Below are 15,461 nucleotides of genomic sequence, written 5' to 3'. Positions count from 1 at the left end.
CGGGTGGCAGGGAGTGGTTGGATAGGACAGAGGCTGGGGGGGGCAGGGGACGGGGAAACAGGGGGGACTGGATAGGGGTGGGGGTATGGATAGGGGTCGGTGCAGTCAGGGGACAGGGGGTGGGGTCCCGGGGGGTGGTTAGGGGCAGGGGTCCCGGGAGGGGATGGTCAGGGGACAAGGAGCAGGGGGGGTTGGATGGGTGGGGGATTCTGAGGGGGGCAGTCAGGGGGCCGGGGCCAGGCTGTTTTGGGGGCACAGCCTTCCCTCCCGGTCCTCCATACAGTTTCGCACCCCGATGTGGCCCTTGGGCCAAAAAGTTTGCCCACACCTGATCTAAGTCATAAGTGAGAGATAACAGATGCGGGAGGACACAGTGACCATGAGAGGGTACTTGTCAGCTTCGCACTGCTATCTAGCCATTGTTGAGGTTTTTGTAGGCATTGTGGAGAGGAGAGTTTTAAGGCAGGATTTGGGTGGTAGTTTTGTGATACTTGTGCACTAAAAACCCAACTGCACACAGAGAGACCACCAAGCAACCATCAGAGGTACACTTTTCATTCATTGCTAATTCAGGCTGGTTTGGCACCAAGTGACATCACACTGAAGGATGGGTGGACAATGCCCCAAAGCCAACCCCAGCCAAGGAGCGGCACATGTCTGCTGCATATGTCTGCTAAAACTCTTAATGAAGTTTTCATGATAGCAGCTGATGTGAATCCCAAACCCAGTTAATCCTCACTAGAGGAAAAGGATGGTGTGGACACAGCTCACAAATTTTTGTGCAGTGACGGGAAAAGAGAACTCCAGCTGCTGCTAAAATTTTATTATTTGTTTAAATATACAATAAATATTAAGAGAAAACCCTGTAAAAAGCTAGAGGATTATGTAAAACACTAAGCAACATGGGGGTTGAGCAGGGGGGTTGGACTAGATGACCTTCTGGGGTCCCTTCCAACCCTGATATTCTATGATTCTATGATTCTATGGTTTGTAAATAACAGATCTAGGGACAATCTCAACAGACCTCAGATGTTGAGCAAACGCCGTTCTGGTTAAACTATTTTGATACGGAACTCCAAGAAAAGTGCATGTACTGCAGAGAGTGGGGGAGGTGACTCAGTACAGAGCACTCTTCCATTTCAGTCGGTACTGCACCTATGTCCCAGAGCAGTGGCAGAGAGCACAGTGCTGCTAGATGAGAAACAAATTTGAGATGCTCACTGCTCAGCCCCGGCCATATGACAACTCGAGTAATTATATCCTAGCTAGGACTATACCTCCTGAAGTTTCACATGGATACTGTATACTTCCATTTCACTCACACATTGTTGTGTACATTGCTGAGCACCATTAAGGCACAGGCAGGCTGGACTGTCACACTGCATGCCAGAAGTAGCTACATTTCACTGGTGGATGAAATGACTGACATATTAAGGAGTCACAGGAGCAGGAAAGGAAGTAACCCCTCCAAGGGCCTTTAAGCATTCCCACTCTGGGGAGATTCATGAGCTGTCCAGACCAGGTGGAAGGTGGGCTGAGGAATTCTCAACTAAATAAAGATTGTAGCATCACTCTCTCCAGCCCAAAATCAGAGAGGGAAAATAGTACTTGGTGAATATGTGGAGTGAACGCCAAGTAATTGCTCTACAATTCTCAGCAATACAGAAATGCCTGAAACAGGCCACAGAGAGAGCAGTAGCCCTGACTGAGCAAGTTCTACACCCTGCTGGGATAAGATTTTTGAAACGTCTGGTTGCATATGGCATCCCATTGCTCTTTACCCACAAGCTTTAACCAGACATCTCCATCTATCCAAATGCTACATCCCTTCCAAAAAAGGACCTTAAACATATAAAATGTCCCCTAAGCAGAATTTATCCTGAAAAGGGAGAAAGCTAGAGATTCCATGAAGTCCAAAAAGGCCTTCACTGTTGTTCTTATTAATTGTACATGGAGGGGGCACTGATTCTGCAATGATGGGCAGCAGGGGCTCACCTCCTCCTCACACCTCTCCAGACCACATGTAGAGATGATGCGGTAACTGTCTGTGGTAGCCGACAGCAAAGCCAGTGAGCCTTCTCCCTGATGGTAGTAGGCTGAGATAAATGCAGAGAGCATGTAGCCCGGGTGTTCTTCAGTTTCTCTCACACCTTATTCATTTTGGCACTAAAGTGCCCATGTCCTTTAAATAGTAAGCCCTCAGTCATGGATGGTAAAGCCTGAGAAATACAGCCAAGCACAGCTGAGGCTCAAACACATCAGAGTCTCGTAATGGATGGTGTTTTCCTTAAAGTCGCATCTCGTACGATCGAGAGACTGCAGAAGAATTCCAGCTTTAAAAAACTTTTTTTAAAAATAGTTTCTAGCTTTCAGAGCTGCAAAGAAAGGGTGGAAAACGTGATGCAAGTGCCCGGGAAACACTCAAACCAGAGATCAAAATTAAGAAGTTACAGATTTTGAGTGCTATACCTTCTATTTCCAGGTTTCAAAGAAGGCAAGGAATTCTGTATGTGTAGCCGTATCAGATGCAGGAGAGGGCCTTGTATCAACTTTATCCATCCAGAAGTACTAAAGCTTGAACTTCCCTGAGGTGTAGCAGTGTTGTGTTCCCACTGCCATGGTTCTTCGGTAATACTGATAGAGATGATTTTCCAGAAGATTCAGAAGGTGTGAGGTGCCAAGGCATCATCCCCATTGCACCAATTTAACTAAACTGGCTTCTGAAATATAAATCAGTCAGTCTGAGTGGCTAACACTGAGTGAGCTTAACTCGGTTTGTGGCCAGGCCTGGAAACATGCAAAAGCCCTTGAAGAAGAACAACTCCTTTCTGCATAAAGTTTCTTCTGTGTCGTCTTTCCCCAATGATTTAAGTTTGAAGTTAATTAGAGGACAGTTTGGAACGGTCTTTAAAAGAGTCGTATATTTTCACCTTTTGAACCTTGTTCTAACATTTGCTTTGACCACTGAAATCAGACACAACCTACTGTCAAAATTTCAAACTTTTTTTTATATTTAATTCTTTAATAAGAACTCACACAGATGATGACTGTCATGACATTTGAGAGCAGAAGTTTTTAAGTCACTAAAGGCATTATCCCTGTCACAACTTCCATAAGAACTCTGTTCCATCTATGCCAATATTTTATTTTGTTAAAAAGTAAGTTTTTAGTCAAGATTTGGATACTTCAGTTTTTGGATTGGAATCTTCTGATTTCTCCTGTCGATTTTTTTTTCTTCTTGGCTCTAACTACAATGTTCTAATTAAGTGGGTTTTAAATCACTAGCTTTCTCTTTACAACTCAAAACTATAACACTGAACTATTTTAGTTTTTAATTTCCTTAGCATTAGACACATACCTCTCTTGTGCTTTAACAATAAACATGCTCCATGACCCCTCAAAACATCCAGCTACAATGGTTGGGATATCAGGGGACAAAGCTTGGGTTCTTGTTTGAGCTCTAGTAGACACAGGAAAGAGATCGGCGAGATCTCCAGCAGGGACAGCTCTCTGCTCTGGCTTCAGAGCAGCCTGGTTTGTCCAACCCCCTCTTCCCTTGAAGCAATCTTGCCTCTTTTTAGTCTTTCTTTCTAGGAGACCAAGGATAATTCTAATCACATTGGTACAGCAACAGCCATCTCATCTCTTGATGGATGACAAGGGCCATATTGAGAAAAACCAAATTGTTTTGCAGAAATTCCCCTCCTTCCGTATCTTCAGAACCTGGGGTCTGTTTCTTCACAGTGTGAAAAGCCAACCTTTCTGTACCTGTCCCCCTTTCTTCTTCAATTCAGAAAGGACAAGCGGATTGATGCAACACAACACACACGGTTCAGCAAACCACATACACCAGCAGGTATTATAGTGTAAGAATATCTGGGCTGGCCAGCACCAGATGGATAATTTCCTTTCACACAAAAGGATATCCCCTCCTACCCACTTTAAACCAGCCAGAGGCACTACCCCCAAGATTTCCACACTCCTGAAGACGAGAAACACATAGAAGAACAGGAAGCTATCACACCATTTAGATCTGATGCTGAAATTCCCTGCCCACTCCCTTACAAGCAGGGACCAATTCCCATAAATGAAACAGATGCCATGCAATGCAGACACACAAGCAGCTCTCCAGTCCTACATTAATCCAGCCTCTCTGAAAAGCAGTGCACCTCCCTCAAGCAGCTCACTTTCCATGCATTTCCAAAGGAGAGGTTACTTACCTTGTACAGTAACTGGAGTTCGAGATATCTGTTTCTCTGTGAGTGCTCTATTCTAGCATGTGTGCACACCTGTGCACCCTCGATCAGAGGGGTTTTTTTGTGGTCAGCAGTGTCTGTGGGTCCAAGCCTATGCCCTAGACACCCTCATGCTCTAATATGAGGGCATATAGGGGGGCAAATTTGCTGCCACTCCAGTTCCTTTTCAATGACAAAAGTTCACCAAGAGACTCCAAGGCAGATGGGTAATGAAGCACCAAATAGGGATACACATCTTGAAGCACTCCAGTTACCGTACAAGGTAAGTAACCTCTCCTTCAAGCAGAGTCCCTAGGGGTACTCCTGAGCAACATCTTCAACATGGAGAAGGGTGCTGAGGAGGTGGATTCAGTCAAGATCATACAACAGGGTCACCGAAAGCCGCATCAGCTATGGGAACAGTGACAAGAGCATAGTGCTGGGAGAGCACGTGTATCAAAGGCCAGGTGGCTGCTCTGCTGGGATAGGTATGTTTCTCAGCAGGGCAACAGAGGTAGATTGAGCCCTGCTGGAGTGAGCCATAACTCTCGAAGGGGAGCAAACTGCTTAATCTTCGTTGAAGGTTAAGGTGCAGCCTGCAACCCATTTGGACAGCAAGTGAAAATCCCTCGTCCTTTCATGCATTCTGCAATTGAGATAAGAAGTCTCAGTGTAGCCCCTAAAGGACCCAGTCCCGTCTTGAAAAAGGCAAGACCTTTTCTTACACCCCAGCATACAAAGGCTTGGGATAAAATCACCAGTAGGTGAATCTGTTGGTTGATGTGGAATTCTGAGGCTACGTTAGGAAGGAAGCAAGGGTGTGGACATAGTATCACCCTGGCACAACTGAACACCATGCATAGCGGGTCAGCCATCAAGGCTCCACGCTCCCCTATCCTCCTGGCCAAGGTGATGGTTATAAGGAATGAGGTTTTAAGAGGATGGAAGAGGGAACAGTTTGCCATAGGTTCAAATGGGGATTTCCTCAACGCACTGAGGACTAGGTTGAGGTCCCATGGTGGAGCTGGTTCTTTAACTGGAGGGAATAGGTTGAAGAGGCCTTTGAGAAACCTCATCATGGTTGGGTGGGTGAAGATTGAAAGTCCCTCAGTGGGGGAGCGAAAGGCTGCAACAGCAGCTAGGTGAACTCTAATTGAACGCTGAGATAATCCTGTAGTTTTTAAATTGAAGAGGTAATTGAGAACGTGTGTTAGACGGGAGTCAAGAGGAAATAGAGATTGGTGACTGCACTAACTCTAGAAGCATTTCCACTTCTGCAGGTAAGTTTTTCTCATTATAGGTTTTTTACTGTGAAGCAGCACTGTTTGCACCTCTGGGGAGCAAAATAATTCTATACCAGAGAGCCATCTGGTAGCCACTCCTGGAGGTGAAGTGCTGAGAGGTTCAGGGGGTGACAGAGCCCAACTCTTGGGTGAGAAGATTCACTGTCAGGGGAAGGTGGAGATGCAGTCAGAGGTATTCAAACCAGCTCTCGGAACCATACCTCTCTCAGCTATGGCGGAGCTATGAAAATGGCTACTAATTTTTATAGTTTCAATTTGTTCAGACCCTTGAGCAATAGGGGAGTCAGAAGGATGAGCACACAGCACTATGTGAGGCCAAGGAATAATTAGGGCACCTCCCATTGAGTTGTAGCTGTGCCCTTCCCTCAGGCAGAACTGCCTGCACTTTTCATTGGATAGAGCTGCAAGGAGCTCGGTTTGTGGATGGCCCCAGGTAAGAGATTTCTTGGAATACCTCATTGTTCAGTTCCCACTCGCGTTCGACGCTGAAATGTCTACTGCGTTCAGTAGTCCTGGTAGATAAACCACTGTTACGCACCAGATTCACAGTTTTATGGATTCGGTGCATAAGGATCAGGATCTTGCTCCTCCTTGCCGATCAATATAATACATTAGTGCTGGACCACAGAGAAACATGCTTATTGACAGGCCCCTGATGTGTGGAAGGAAGTGCTGGCGAACATAATGAACCACTCAGAGCTCTAATACATTGATATGGAGGATTGCCTCGAGGGGACCACTTGCCCTGGCTATGAGGGTTTTGAAAGCGTGCACCCCCTCCTATCAGAGAGGCATCTGTAGTGATGATTCTTGGGGAGAGGGCTGTAAGAACTGAACCCCTATGCACACATTCTGCAGATCCTTCCACCAATTTAGAGACTAGCCATCCCTCCAGGGTATGGGCACTGGCTTGCATAGGCGGTGTTTGTTGCGGATGTAAATGGTTCTGAGCCAGGCCTGAAGACACCAGGAGCATAGTCTTGCCAAGGATATCACAAATGTACAGGCTGCCATATGGCCCAGATGTTGTACATAAGCTTTTGCTGGCTCTGTTGTATTGTCAAGACAAGGCTGGACAGTGTCAAATCTGTCCCTGGGCAAGTATGTTCCAGCAGTGGAGGAGTCCAGAGTAGCTCCCACAAAGTCTATTCATGGGGTGGGTGTCAGAGTGAAGTGGAGGACCAGTGACTGGAACAGAGATAAGGCCTTGCTGGTTGCAGTCTGCTTCGAGGAATGACTGACCTTTCAGGAGCCAATCATCCACAAAGAGAAAAAAAGATTATTCCCATCTGATGAAGAAGGGCTGTGGTGGTCAACACAACTTTGATAAGACCCTTGGAGCAATGGAAAGGCCAAAAAGGTAGGACATGACACTGCTAGTGGTCTCTGCCCATCCTAAAGCGTAGGAAATGCCTGTGTGAAGGATGTATAGCTATATAGAAATAAGCATCTTGGAGACTTAGGGAGACAAACCAAATACAAAACCTGACTCCAGAGAGGAATCATCACTACTAAGGTTACCATTCTGAACTGCTGAGCATAGACAAAGGTGTTTAGTGTCCTTGGGCCCAGAACCGGTCTCAATCCCCCATTTTTCTTTGGGACCAGGAAGTACCTGAAATAAAATCCTTTCCAGACAAAGACCAGTGGGACGGGTTCAACTGCCTCCAGTGTTAGGAGGATTGTATCTCCTGCCTCAAGAGACTCCCATCAGAGGAGTCCCTGAAGAGGGAGGGAGTGTGGCTGGATGGAGTAACCTGTAGATATCACTTGTAGGATCCATCTGTCTGAGGTGATGGGCTCCCAGGAAGGAAGGAAATGGGTGAGACGGTCCCCATAGGGGAGGAGGTGGGATAGATGCAGTGTAAAATCTGGAGCAGGAGAGAGAGTTCATGAACCAAGACCACCAGGTCAAAATGGTCGTTTTGAAGATGTTGCCAATTGGGAGGTCACAATAGAGGACTGTCCTCTCAGAGAACCTGAGCTTCTTCCTTGGGGGCTCAGCAGTTCTTGTGGGCTGGCAGTGGACTGGGTTTGACCACTGAGCCACCTGCAACCTACTGTACTTTCTCTTTGTCATAGGTGTATAGACGCCCAGAGATTGTAGCATGGCCTAAAGTCCTTAGAGTGAACGGACCCATCCACGGCATCACTGAACAACATGGGTCCCTCAAAGGGAAGGTTTGAGGGTATTTTGTACCTCCCAACACAGACCAGAGGACTGCAGCCACAAAGCTCTGCACATGACTATTGCGGTAGCCAGGGAATGAGCAACTGCGTCAGTGGGTTCTAGTGAGGCTGTTATAAGGGCTTGAAGTTGTTCCCTCTGATCCTGTAGCAAGTGGTCAACAAAAGGATGAAAATTGGGAAGAATTCATGAAATTGTGTTTTGGTATCAGGGCTTGGTAACTGACTGCTTTGAACTGCAGTGTGGCTGAAGGGTAGCTTTTTCATACCCAGAAGGTCCAGTCTTTTTTGTTCTTTATCAGACAAAGTAGAATGGAACAGATGTTGTCTGTTCCATTTGTTGACTGCTGCCACGACCAGGGAGTTGAGTGTAGGATGGAAAAGAAATATTCTGATCCTTCGGGAGGGAGGTAGCACTTTTTGTCTGTCGGCTTTTATGTAGGCAGTATAGTAGCTGGGATTTGCCACACAGAATGTGCAGGGGCCAGTGGAGCAGCATTAATGGGAAAGGCAATTTTGCCCCGAGGAAATGTGTGAAGGATGTCCATCAAGGAGTGTTTGAGGTTCCTATATCTCCTCCAATGGAATATATAGGGTCTACACTACATGCTTCATAAGATCCTGAAATTCCTGAAATGTCAGTATAAGATGGTGAGGGGGGCATGAGCCTTGTCTGGGGAGCAGAAGGATGTATGGGAAGGCAAAGATTCTTCTCCCATAGGTTGCTCTTGCTTCCCTGTAAGATCCTGCTGTGTGGAAGGATCCAAGGGTGCTAGCTGCTGCTCTTGATGTGCCCTCCTACGAGATGGGACCCTGTAGAACTGGTCACCATAAGGGGCTCCAGTGCTCCAATAAGCCTACTGTGGTGGCTGTAAGGGACAGGATCCCACTGTTGTCCTTGCCAGGGTTCAGAGGTATCGCCTGGATAGGAATTTCATGATCAGGAGGTACTCTGAGTGAAGGAGGTTGAAAAGAGGAATGCTTTATGACACTTCAAAATTAGATGTGTCATTTTCTGTTTCAATTGGAGGGGCAAATGGTGTCGGTACTGGTGGTTGAGTCAGTACCAGGGCCCAAAAAGGGGCCTGTAATTGCATCAATACTGGAAGCTGTTGATATGAAGGTACCAGACAGTGTCAAGTCAGTAACTGAGAGAAGTGTGTCTGTGTACCCTCAAGGGAGGACTGGAGGCTGTGATGGCACTAGAGGATGAGACATGGTTGAAGACAGTAGTGGAGGAAATGCAGACTCCAGCAGATGAGGCCGTACACCAGTGGGGAGTGTCTTTCAGTACCCCTCAGCAGAGGTGACTCAGGGTACTCCAGGATCCAAAGGTCCACATGGATCAAAAGATTGGATGGTACTGGGGACCCGAGGTAGGAAACATTGGGAGTCAGACTATCTGGTGGTGTCAATAGCCACCGGTGAGGTGCTCTGCTCTGGTTCAATAACAGTTGGCTGCGTGCATGTTCCCTCTGTGTGCTGCCCCAGCTCTGCACAGATAGCCGACACAGCAGACCCCGAGAGAACCCCCAAAGACCACGGACTCTAGTAAGGTACGAAGGCACCTGGCCAGGTTTATTGTCAAACAAAGCACAGTAATAGTTTCCTATAGACAATGGACACAGCTCAGTCAGTGGCAGGACACTCTGCCCCCTAGGCTGGACAAAGATATGCGCTCCCAGACCTATTTTTATACAGTTGCAGGACAGATTACTCACCCCTACTGACGTATTGAGGTACAGCCCCTTGACTCATTAGGGTGCTGTCTCCCCCTTTGATCATGTTGGTTCAAACAAACAGATCTGTCCATCATGCTGTCCTTTTGACCCTGTCTTTGGGATGCACCTGGCTGTTCCTTGTTATCTCTGTGAAGTGTCCTTGTACCGGGATGTCCAGGTGCCATCTTGGCACACGTTCCTCTTATTACCACTTATATCATTAGCGCGTGCTTTCTAGGAGTCCTTTTCTTGCCAAGTTCTGCAATTAGGGCCTGCCTCTGGCTCACAGCCCAGCTTTGCTTAGCAATGCCTGGAAGTACTTTGGTTCAGGCTTTAGGTCTCAGACCAGGCCTCTGATACAAGGGTTTATGTTTCAGGGCCTCTTACTACATCTGTTGTTACTGAGATGGTACTAAAGTACAGTCAGCACATCCTTTATGTCTGATTGCCAGAGGCAGTACAGACAATGATTTTGGCTTAGCTCTGGAGTGCTTACATCTTGGAGGCACGGAGTCCAGTGGCAGGGTACGTACCCCTTCAGGTAATTTACCAGACGGTTTCTTGATATGCAGCATAGTGACCTTAGCGAGTGCTGTGATCTCAGTTCCAAAGGGGATGGAAGCCTCAGAGGTACCTGTAATGGGGGACAACATCTCCTGAGACCCAGACTGAGAGGTTGACTTTCCCTTTCTCTTCTCCTATTCTGGGAAAGGCAGCGTTCTCTTCTTCAATGGTTTAGATAGTTCTGAAGGGCCCCCAGGTCTTTGCTTACTGTCACAGAAGAGATGGGTCACTGGAGCTCTCTGAGCATCTGACATATAGGGGGATGACTCAGATCCTGTGGGTCTCAGCAAATGCTCCATTAACAGGAGTTTGAGCCTGTTCTCTCAATTTCTTAGATCTACTCTTAAACCCTGAGCAGATTGGACATTTGGAAGGGACGTGAGACTCCCTAAGGCAGCTTAAATGTCCACTGTTGTGAGGGAAAGATTTATGGCATGTCTGGCAGGTTTGAAGCCCAAGGGCCTGGGCATAACCCACACTTGAGCCCATGGATCAAAGGCCTGAACTGGACAAAAAAGAGGAAGGGAGGGGAACCTATTAAAAAGCACAAATTGTGCTAAACTAAAATAAAGAAAAAAATACTAAGAAAAAGAAAATTTTCACAAGAGGCGTAGCCAGCCTTGACGCCAGCTAGCAAACACCGTGATGCTCGGTTTCAAACTGCAAGCGACTGAGAAGGAACCGGGAATGGCAGCGGGTCCACCCCTCCCTATATGCCCTCGTAGTGGAGCATGAGGGTGCCTAAGGCTCTGGCACAAACTCACAGACACAGCTGACAAAATGTCTCCAATCCAGAGTGCACAGCCGCACGCACATCCTGACACTGAGCACCCATTGGCGCACTACTCGAAAAAGCAACAGGTTTATCTCATGGGTTTCAGGCTGCTCGGTCATTCTTATGCTATGTCTCCTGATTCTCCATCCTTCTCCATACAGCAGTCATCCATCTCACCTCCTTTATTAAACTGAAGGGACATGGGGATTACACTTCTCTGGGGATTGGGCATAGAGAGAAAGAGTGTTATATCAGCAGTCCATCAAGCTGCTGGAGCAGTGTCTCAGACAGATGAAAGCACCCCAATCCACATTGGCCATGGCTCACAAGAGAAGCACAAGTACCCACTCTGACTAGAGGAAGGAGGCACTGTGCAATTGCCAAGGACAAAGAGCACAAAGTTAACAGCTACACAGAAGTTATTAGCCCTACATGGAAAGTACCTTCCTCAGGCTCCAAAACTGCCCTGATGCAACCACCCACATGCCTCACTGCAGCACCAACCCGAGGCTCTCAGAGAGGCAGAGAGGGAAATGCTTTCCCTAGTTTAGAAAGCACAGCATACATTGCATTCTCAAGCAGACAGCACCCCCCGCTCAGCTACAAGAGCGTGGGCTTAAGGCAGCTGCAGCGTGCAGTACCGTAGAGGCACTCCAAGTCATCCTGGCCTGAGATCAGCCAGCTCCTGAAGAGACGCAGGTGGTAGGAACACTGATGTAGGTGGTGGGCCAGAGTGGCATCCAAGGAGATATTCCGTCTCATGGCATAGTCAGAGGAAAAACGGCACAGCAGCTGGGCAACACGGTGGTGTTCAAGCACATCTACAGAAGAAGGGAACCACAGAAGGCGAGAGAGAGAGAGAGAGAGAGAGGGTAGCTGAGAAATGAGAAAATGGAGACAGGTGGGGAAAAGGCCATGTGCTGAACCCCCAGCCCCAAAGAGTAGGAAGAGCACTCTCCTCACCACCCAATACGCTGAACCTTCAGCCCCCAGGGTACAATCCCATTGAAGAGCTCGTTTACATTTAGGTTGTTACTTTCCAAGATTTTAGTTTTTTTAAAATGAACAAACCCCAGGAACACATTTTTAGCCTGTGTGTAATTAAGATCCAGGCTGGGCTACAAAACAAGAAAGGTAGCCCCAGGCCTGGCCCTTCTCCCACTGAACCAAGAAATCCAGATACAGCCTTTGGTGCCAGAATCCTGAGCACTGTGTATGGGGAAGAAAAATGTATGGCTTGGAGAGCATAGCAAGGGTGGACAATAGCCAGCAGGGAGGCTGAGAAATTAGCTGAGAACAGATCACCTGGAGGTTCTGAAAATGCAGAGGGGCACGAGTTATTTACAGCCCCCGTAAGAACATAAGAATGGCCATACTGGGTCAAACCAAAGGTCCAACCACCCAGTATCCTGTCTACCGACAGTGGCCAATGCCAGGTGCCCCAGAGGGGGTGAACCTAATAGGTAATGATCAAGTGATCTCCACCCTCTGACAAACAGGGGCTAGGGACACCATTCCTTACCCATCCTGGCTAATAGCCATTAATGGACTTAACCACCATGAATTTATCCAGTTCTCTTTTAAATGCTGTAATAGTCCTAGCCTTCACAAACTCCTCAGGCAAGGAGTTCCACAGGTTGACTCTGTGCTGAATGAAGAAGAACTTCCTTTTATTTGTTTTAAACCTGCAACCCATTAATTTAATTTGGTGGCCCCTAGTTCTTATATTATGGGAACAAGTAAATAACTTTTCCTTATTCACTTCTCCATACCACTCATGATTTTATAGACCTCTATCATATCCCCCCTTAGTCTCCTCTTTTCCAAGCTGAAAAGTCCTAGCCTCTTTAATCTCTCCTCATATGGGACCCGTTCCAAACCCCTAATCATTTTAGTTGCCCTTTTCTAATGCCAGTATATCTTTTTTGAGATGAGGGGACCACATCTGTACACAGCATTCAAGATGTGGGTGTACCATGGATTTATATAAGGGCAATAAGATATTTTCTGTCTTATTCTCTATCCCTTTTTTAATGATTCCTAACCTCCCGTTTGCTTTTTTGACTGCCGCTGCACACTGCGTGGACGTCTTCAGAGAACTATCCACGATGACTCCAAGATCTTTCTCCAAGACTATGAGAGTGCCAAGAAACACTGGGAAACGTATCAGCCCCACTCCATAGAATTATACTGTCATCCTCAAGGCAGTGTGGAAAGACGACCAAATTCCTTCCCACACTGTGGGATTCATGATATTGGTGCCCAGTTCCTCCTGGAGTCACAGATTTTAAGGCCAGAATGGTCTATTATGATTATCTAGTCCAGCCTCTGGCCCAGGGCAGATAATTTCACCCAGTGGTTCCTGCATCAAGCCCATCGCTTGCGGTCGAGCTACAGCAGATCTTTTCAATTGAGACTTCCAGTCTGGATTTAGACAGGGAATGCATCGTGTCCCTAGGTAAGTTGTTCCAGTGGTTAATTACCCTCACTGTTAAAAATGTGCACCTGATTTCTAGTCTGCAATTAACAATCATAGAACTGGAAGGGACCTCAAGAGGTCATGTAGTCATAGAATATCAGGGTTGGAAGGGACCTCAGGAGGTCATCTAGTCCAACCCCCTGCTCAAAGCAGGGCCAATCCCCAACTAAATCATCCCAGCCAAGGCTTTGTCAAGCCTGAACTTAAAAACTCCTAAGGAAGGAGATTCCATCACCTCCCTAGGTAACGCGTTCCAGTCCAGTCCCCCGCACTCAAGGCAGGACTAAGTATTGTCTAGACCATCCCTGACAGGTGTTTGTTCAACCTGCTCTTAAAAATCCCCAATGATGGAGATTCCACAACCTCCCCAGGCCATTTATTCCAGTGCTTAACCACTTTGGCAGTTAGGAAGTTTTTCCTAATGTCCAACCCTAACCCTTGCTGCAATTTAAGCCCACTGATTGCTTAATTATTTGCTCCATTATCTTTCCAGATACAGAAGTTAAGATGACTGGTCTGTAATTCCCTGGGTTGTCCTTATTTCCCTTTTTAAGGATGGGCACTATATTTGCCCTTTTCCTGTCTTCTGGAATCTCTCCCTTCTTCCATGACTTTTCAAAGATAATCGCTAATGGCTCAGATATCCCCTCAGTAGCTCCTTGAATATTCTAGGATGCATTTCATCAGGCCCTGGTGATTTGAAGACATCTAACTTGTCTAAGTAATTTTTGACCTGTTCTTTTCCAATTTTAGACTCTGATCCTATTTTATTTTCACTGGCATTCACTATTTTAGACATCCCATTGCCACCAACGTTCTTGGTGAAAACCGAAACAAAGAAGTCATTAAGCACCTCTGCCATTTCCACATTTTCTGCTATTGTCTTTCCCCCCTCATTGAGTAACGGGCCTACTCTGTCCTTAGTTTTCCTCTGCTTCTAATGTATTTGTAGAAAGTTTTTTAAAAATTTGTCTGGCTCCACCTCCCAGCCATTGGATCTCATGTTGTTTCTGTCTGACGGATTAAAGAGCCCTATGCTCTGTGCACTTTTTTTCCCAACACACACACTGCGGGTGCCCTATTTCCCTCTATAATCTCTCTATGGGCATCAGGCTGCTGTTATAGTGGGGGGTGGCCTACGGAAGGCTGCTCCATAAAGGAAGAGCTTGGCTTCCACATGCCACATGTGCTTACCAAACTATTTTCAGAAAGATACTGGAATGAGCCATGCAGCTGCTCCCTTTGCACAGAATGAGATCAAGTCCACCTGGTAATTTCTCCCACAGTCTGACCTGCTTGGAGACTCAGTATGTCTACGCACCAGAAGCTGTACACAGGCTAAGCTACCTGAGCTAGCATGAATCCCACTAGTGTGGGTAACAGCAGCAGTGAAGACGCATAGCGCAGCATTCAAAGTGCACTAGTTTGCCGAGCATTACTCAGGGTCTGTGTCAGGCTTGAACTATCCATGCTGAAGCCCACGCTGCCCTGTCTTCCCTGTTCTTGTAACCTGAACCAGCACAAATCCAGCCAGTGCAGGCAGGCTAGCCCATGCAGACCTTTGGCTGTGCAGACATACCCTTCAGAAACTAGCCAGACCCTAGCTTTGTGCTTTATGATGGTTCTTTTCTGTTCTTAGACTCATCTTCTAGATCACAGAGCGTTTACTGAGCACCAGCATTCAGGTTGAGAAGAGACAAGTACTTCTACTTATGACTCTTAATAACCTGCTCCAGTCCCAGCCACTCCCTATCCATGAGGAATGGGTAGGAATGTTAGCTGTAAAACAAAATTTTTCTGAACATTTCTGTTCAAGGCTTAGAGAGCAAATACTTATGAGCCATTTGACAGACCAGGAGAACCAACATCAGGTTAGGAGCTACACAGAGCAGGGGAGTTGGAGCACACAAGGAGCACAGCCGCTCTTCCCCTATTCCTTGCTGTTAGGGTGGGGAGAGCAAAGCAGACTGTACTGCAGCTGCCCTCCCTCCTGGCTAAGAAGAGGGGAACAAATATGGAGCCCAGTCTCTGAGTTTCGTGTGTTCAGTGGGGAAGATTTCCCACAGCAAAGGAGAAAGGCGCTGCCCTTTTGAATGTCAATGAACATTCCACAACCTTCCTTTGCGACCATATTTGTTTGTGTGATTAAAAGTGAATTCTCCAATGACATGATGCTTGGGGGGAGGGTGCATGTGA

General features: G+C 46.9%; 1 protein-coding gene across 11 annotated transcripts in view; it reads right to left on the bottom strand.

Annotated features, from left to right (window-relative positions):
- The window catches only part of PPIP5K1 (diphosphoinositol pentakisphosphate kinase 1), a 143,591-nt gene that overhangs the window by 20,690 nt on the left and 107,440 nt on the right, over positions 1–15,461 (bottom strand). For 7 of the 11 annotated variants that reach the window (XM_073304630.1, XM_073304632.1, XM_073304629.1 and 4 more), the window contains one exon: positions 11,428–11,607. The exons of the other annotated variants lie outside the window; for them this stretch is intronic. In XM_073304630.1, the coding sequence (XP_073160731.1) occupies positions 11,428–11,607 (180 nt within the window). The remainder of the gene's footprint in view (positions 1–11,427; positions 11,608–15,461) is intronic. 11 annotated transcript variants of the gene reach the window in all.

Source organism: Lepidochelys kempii, chromosome 10 (genome assembly GCF_965140265.1).
Source record: "Lepidochelys kempii isolate rLepKem1 chromosome 10, rLepKem1.hap2, whole genome shotgun sequence".
NCBI lineage: Eukaryota > Metazoa > Chordata > Testudines > Cheloniidae > Lepidochelys > Lepidochelys kempii.
This window is presented reverse-complemented; position numbering and strand designations above follow the sequence as displayed.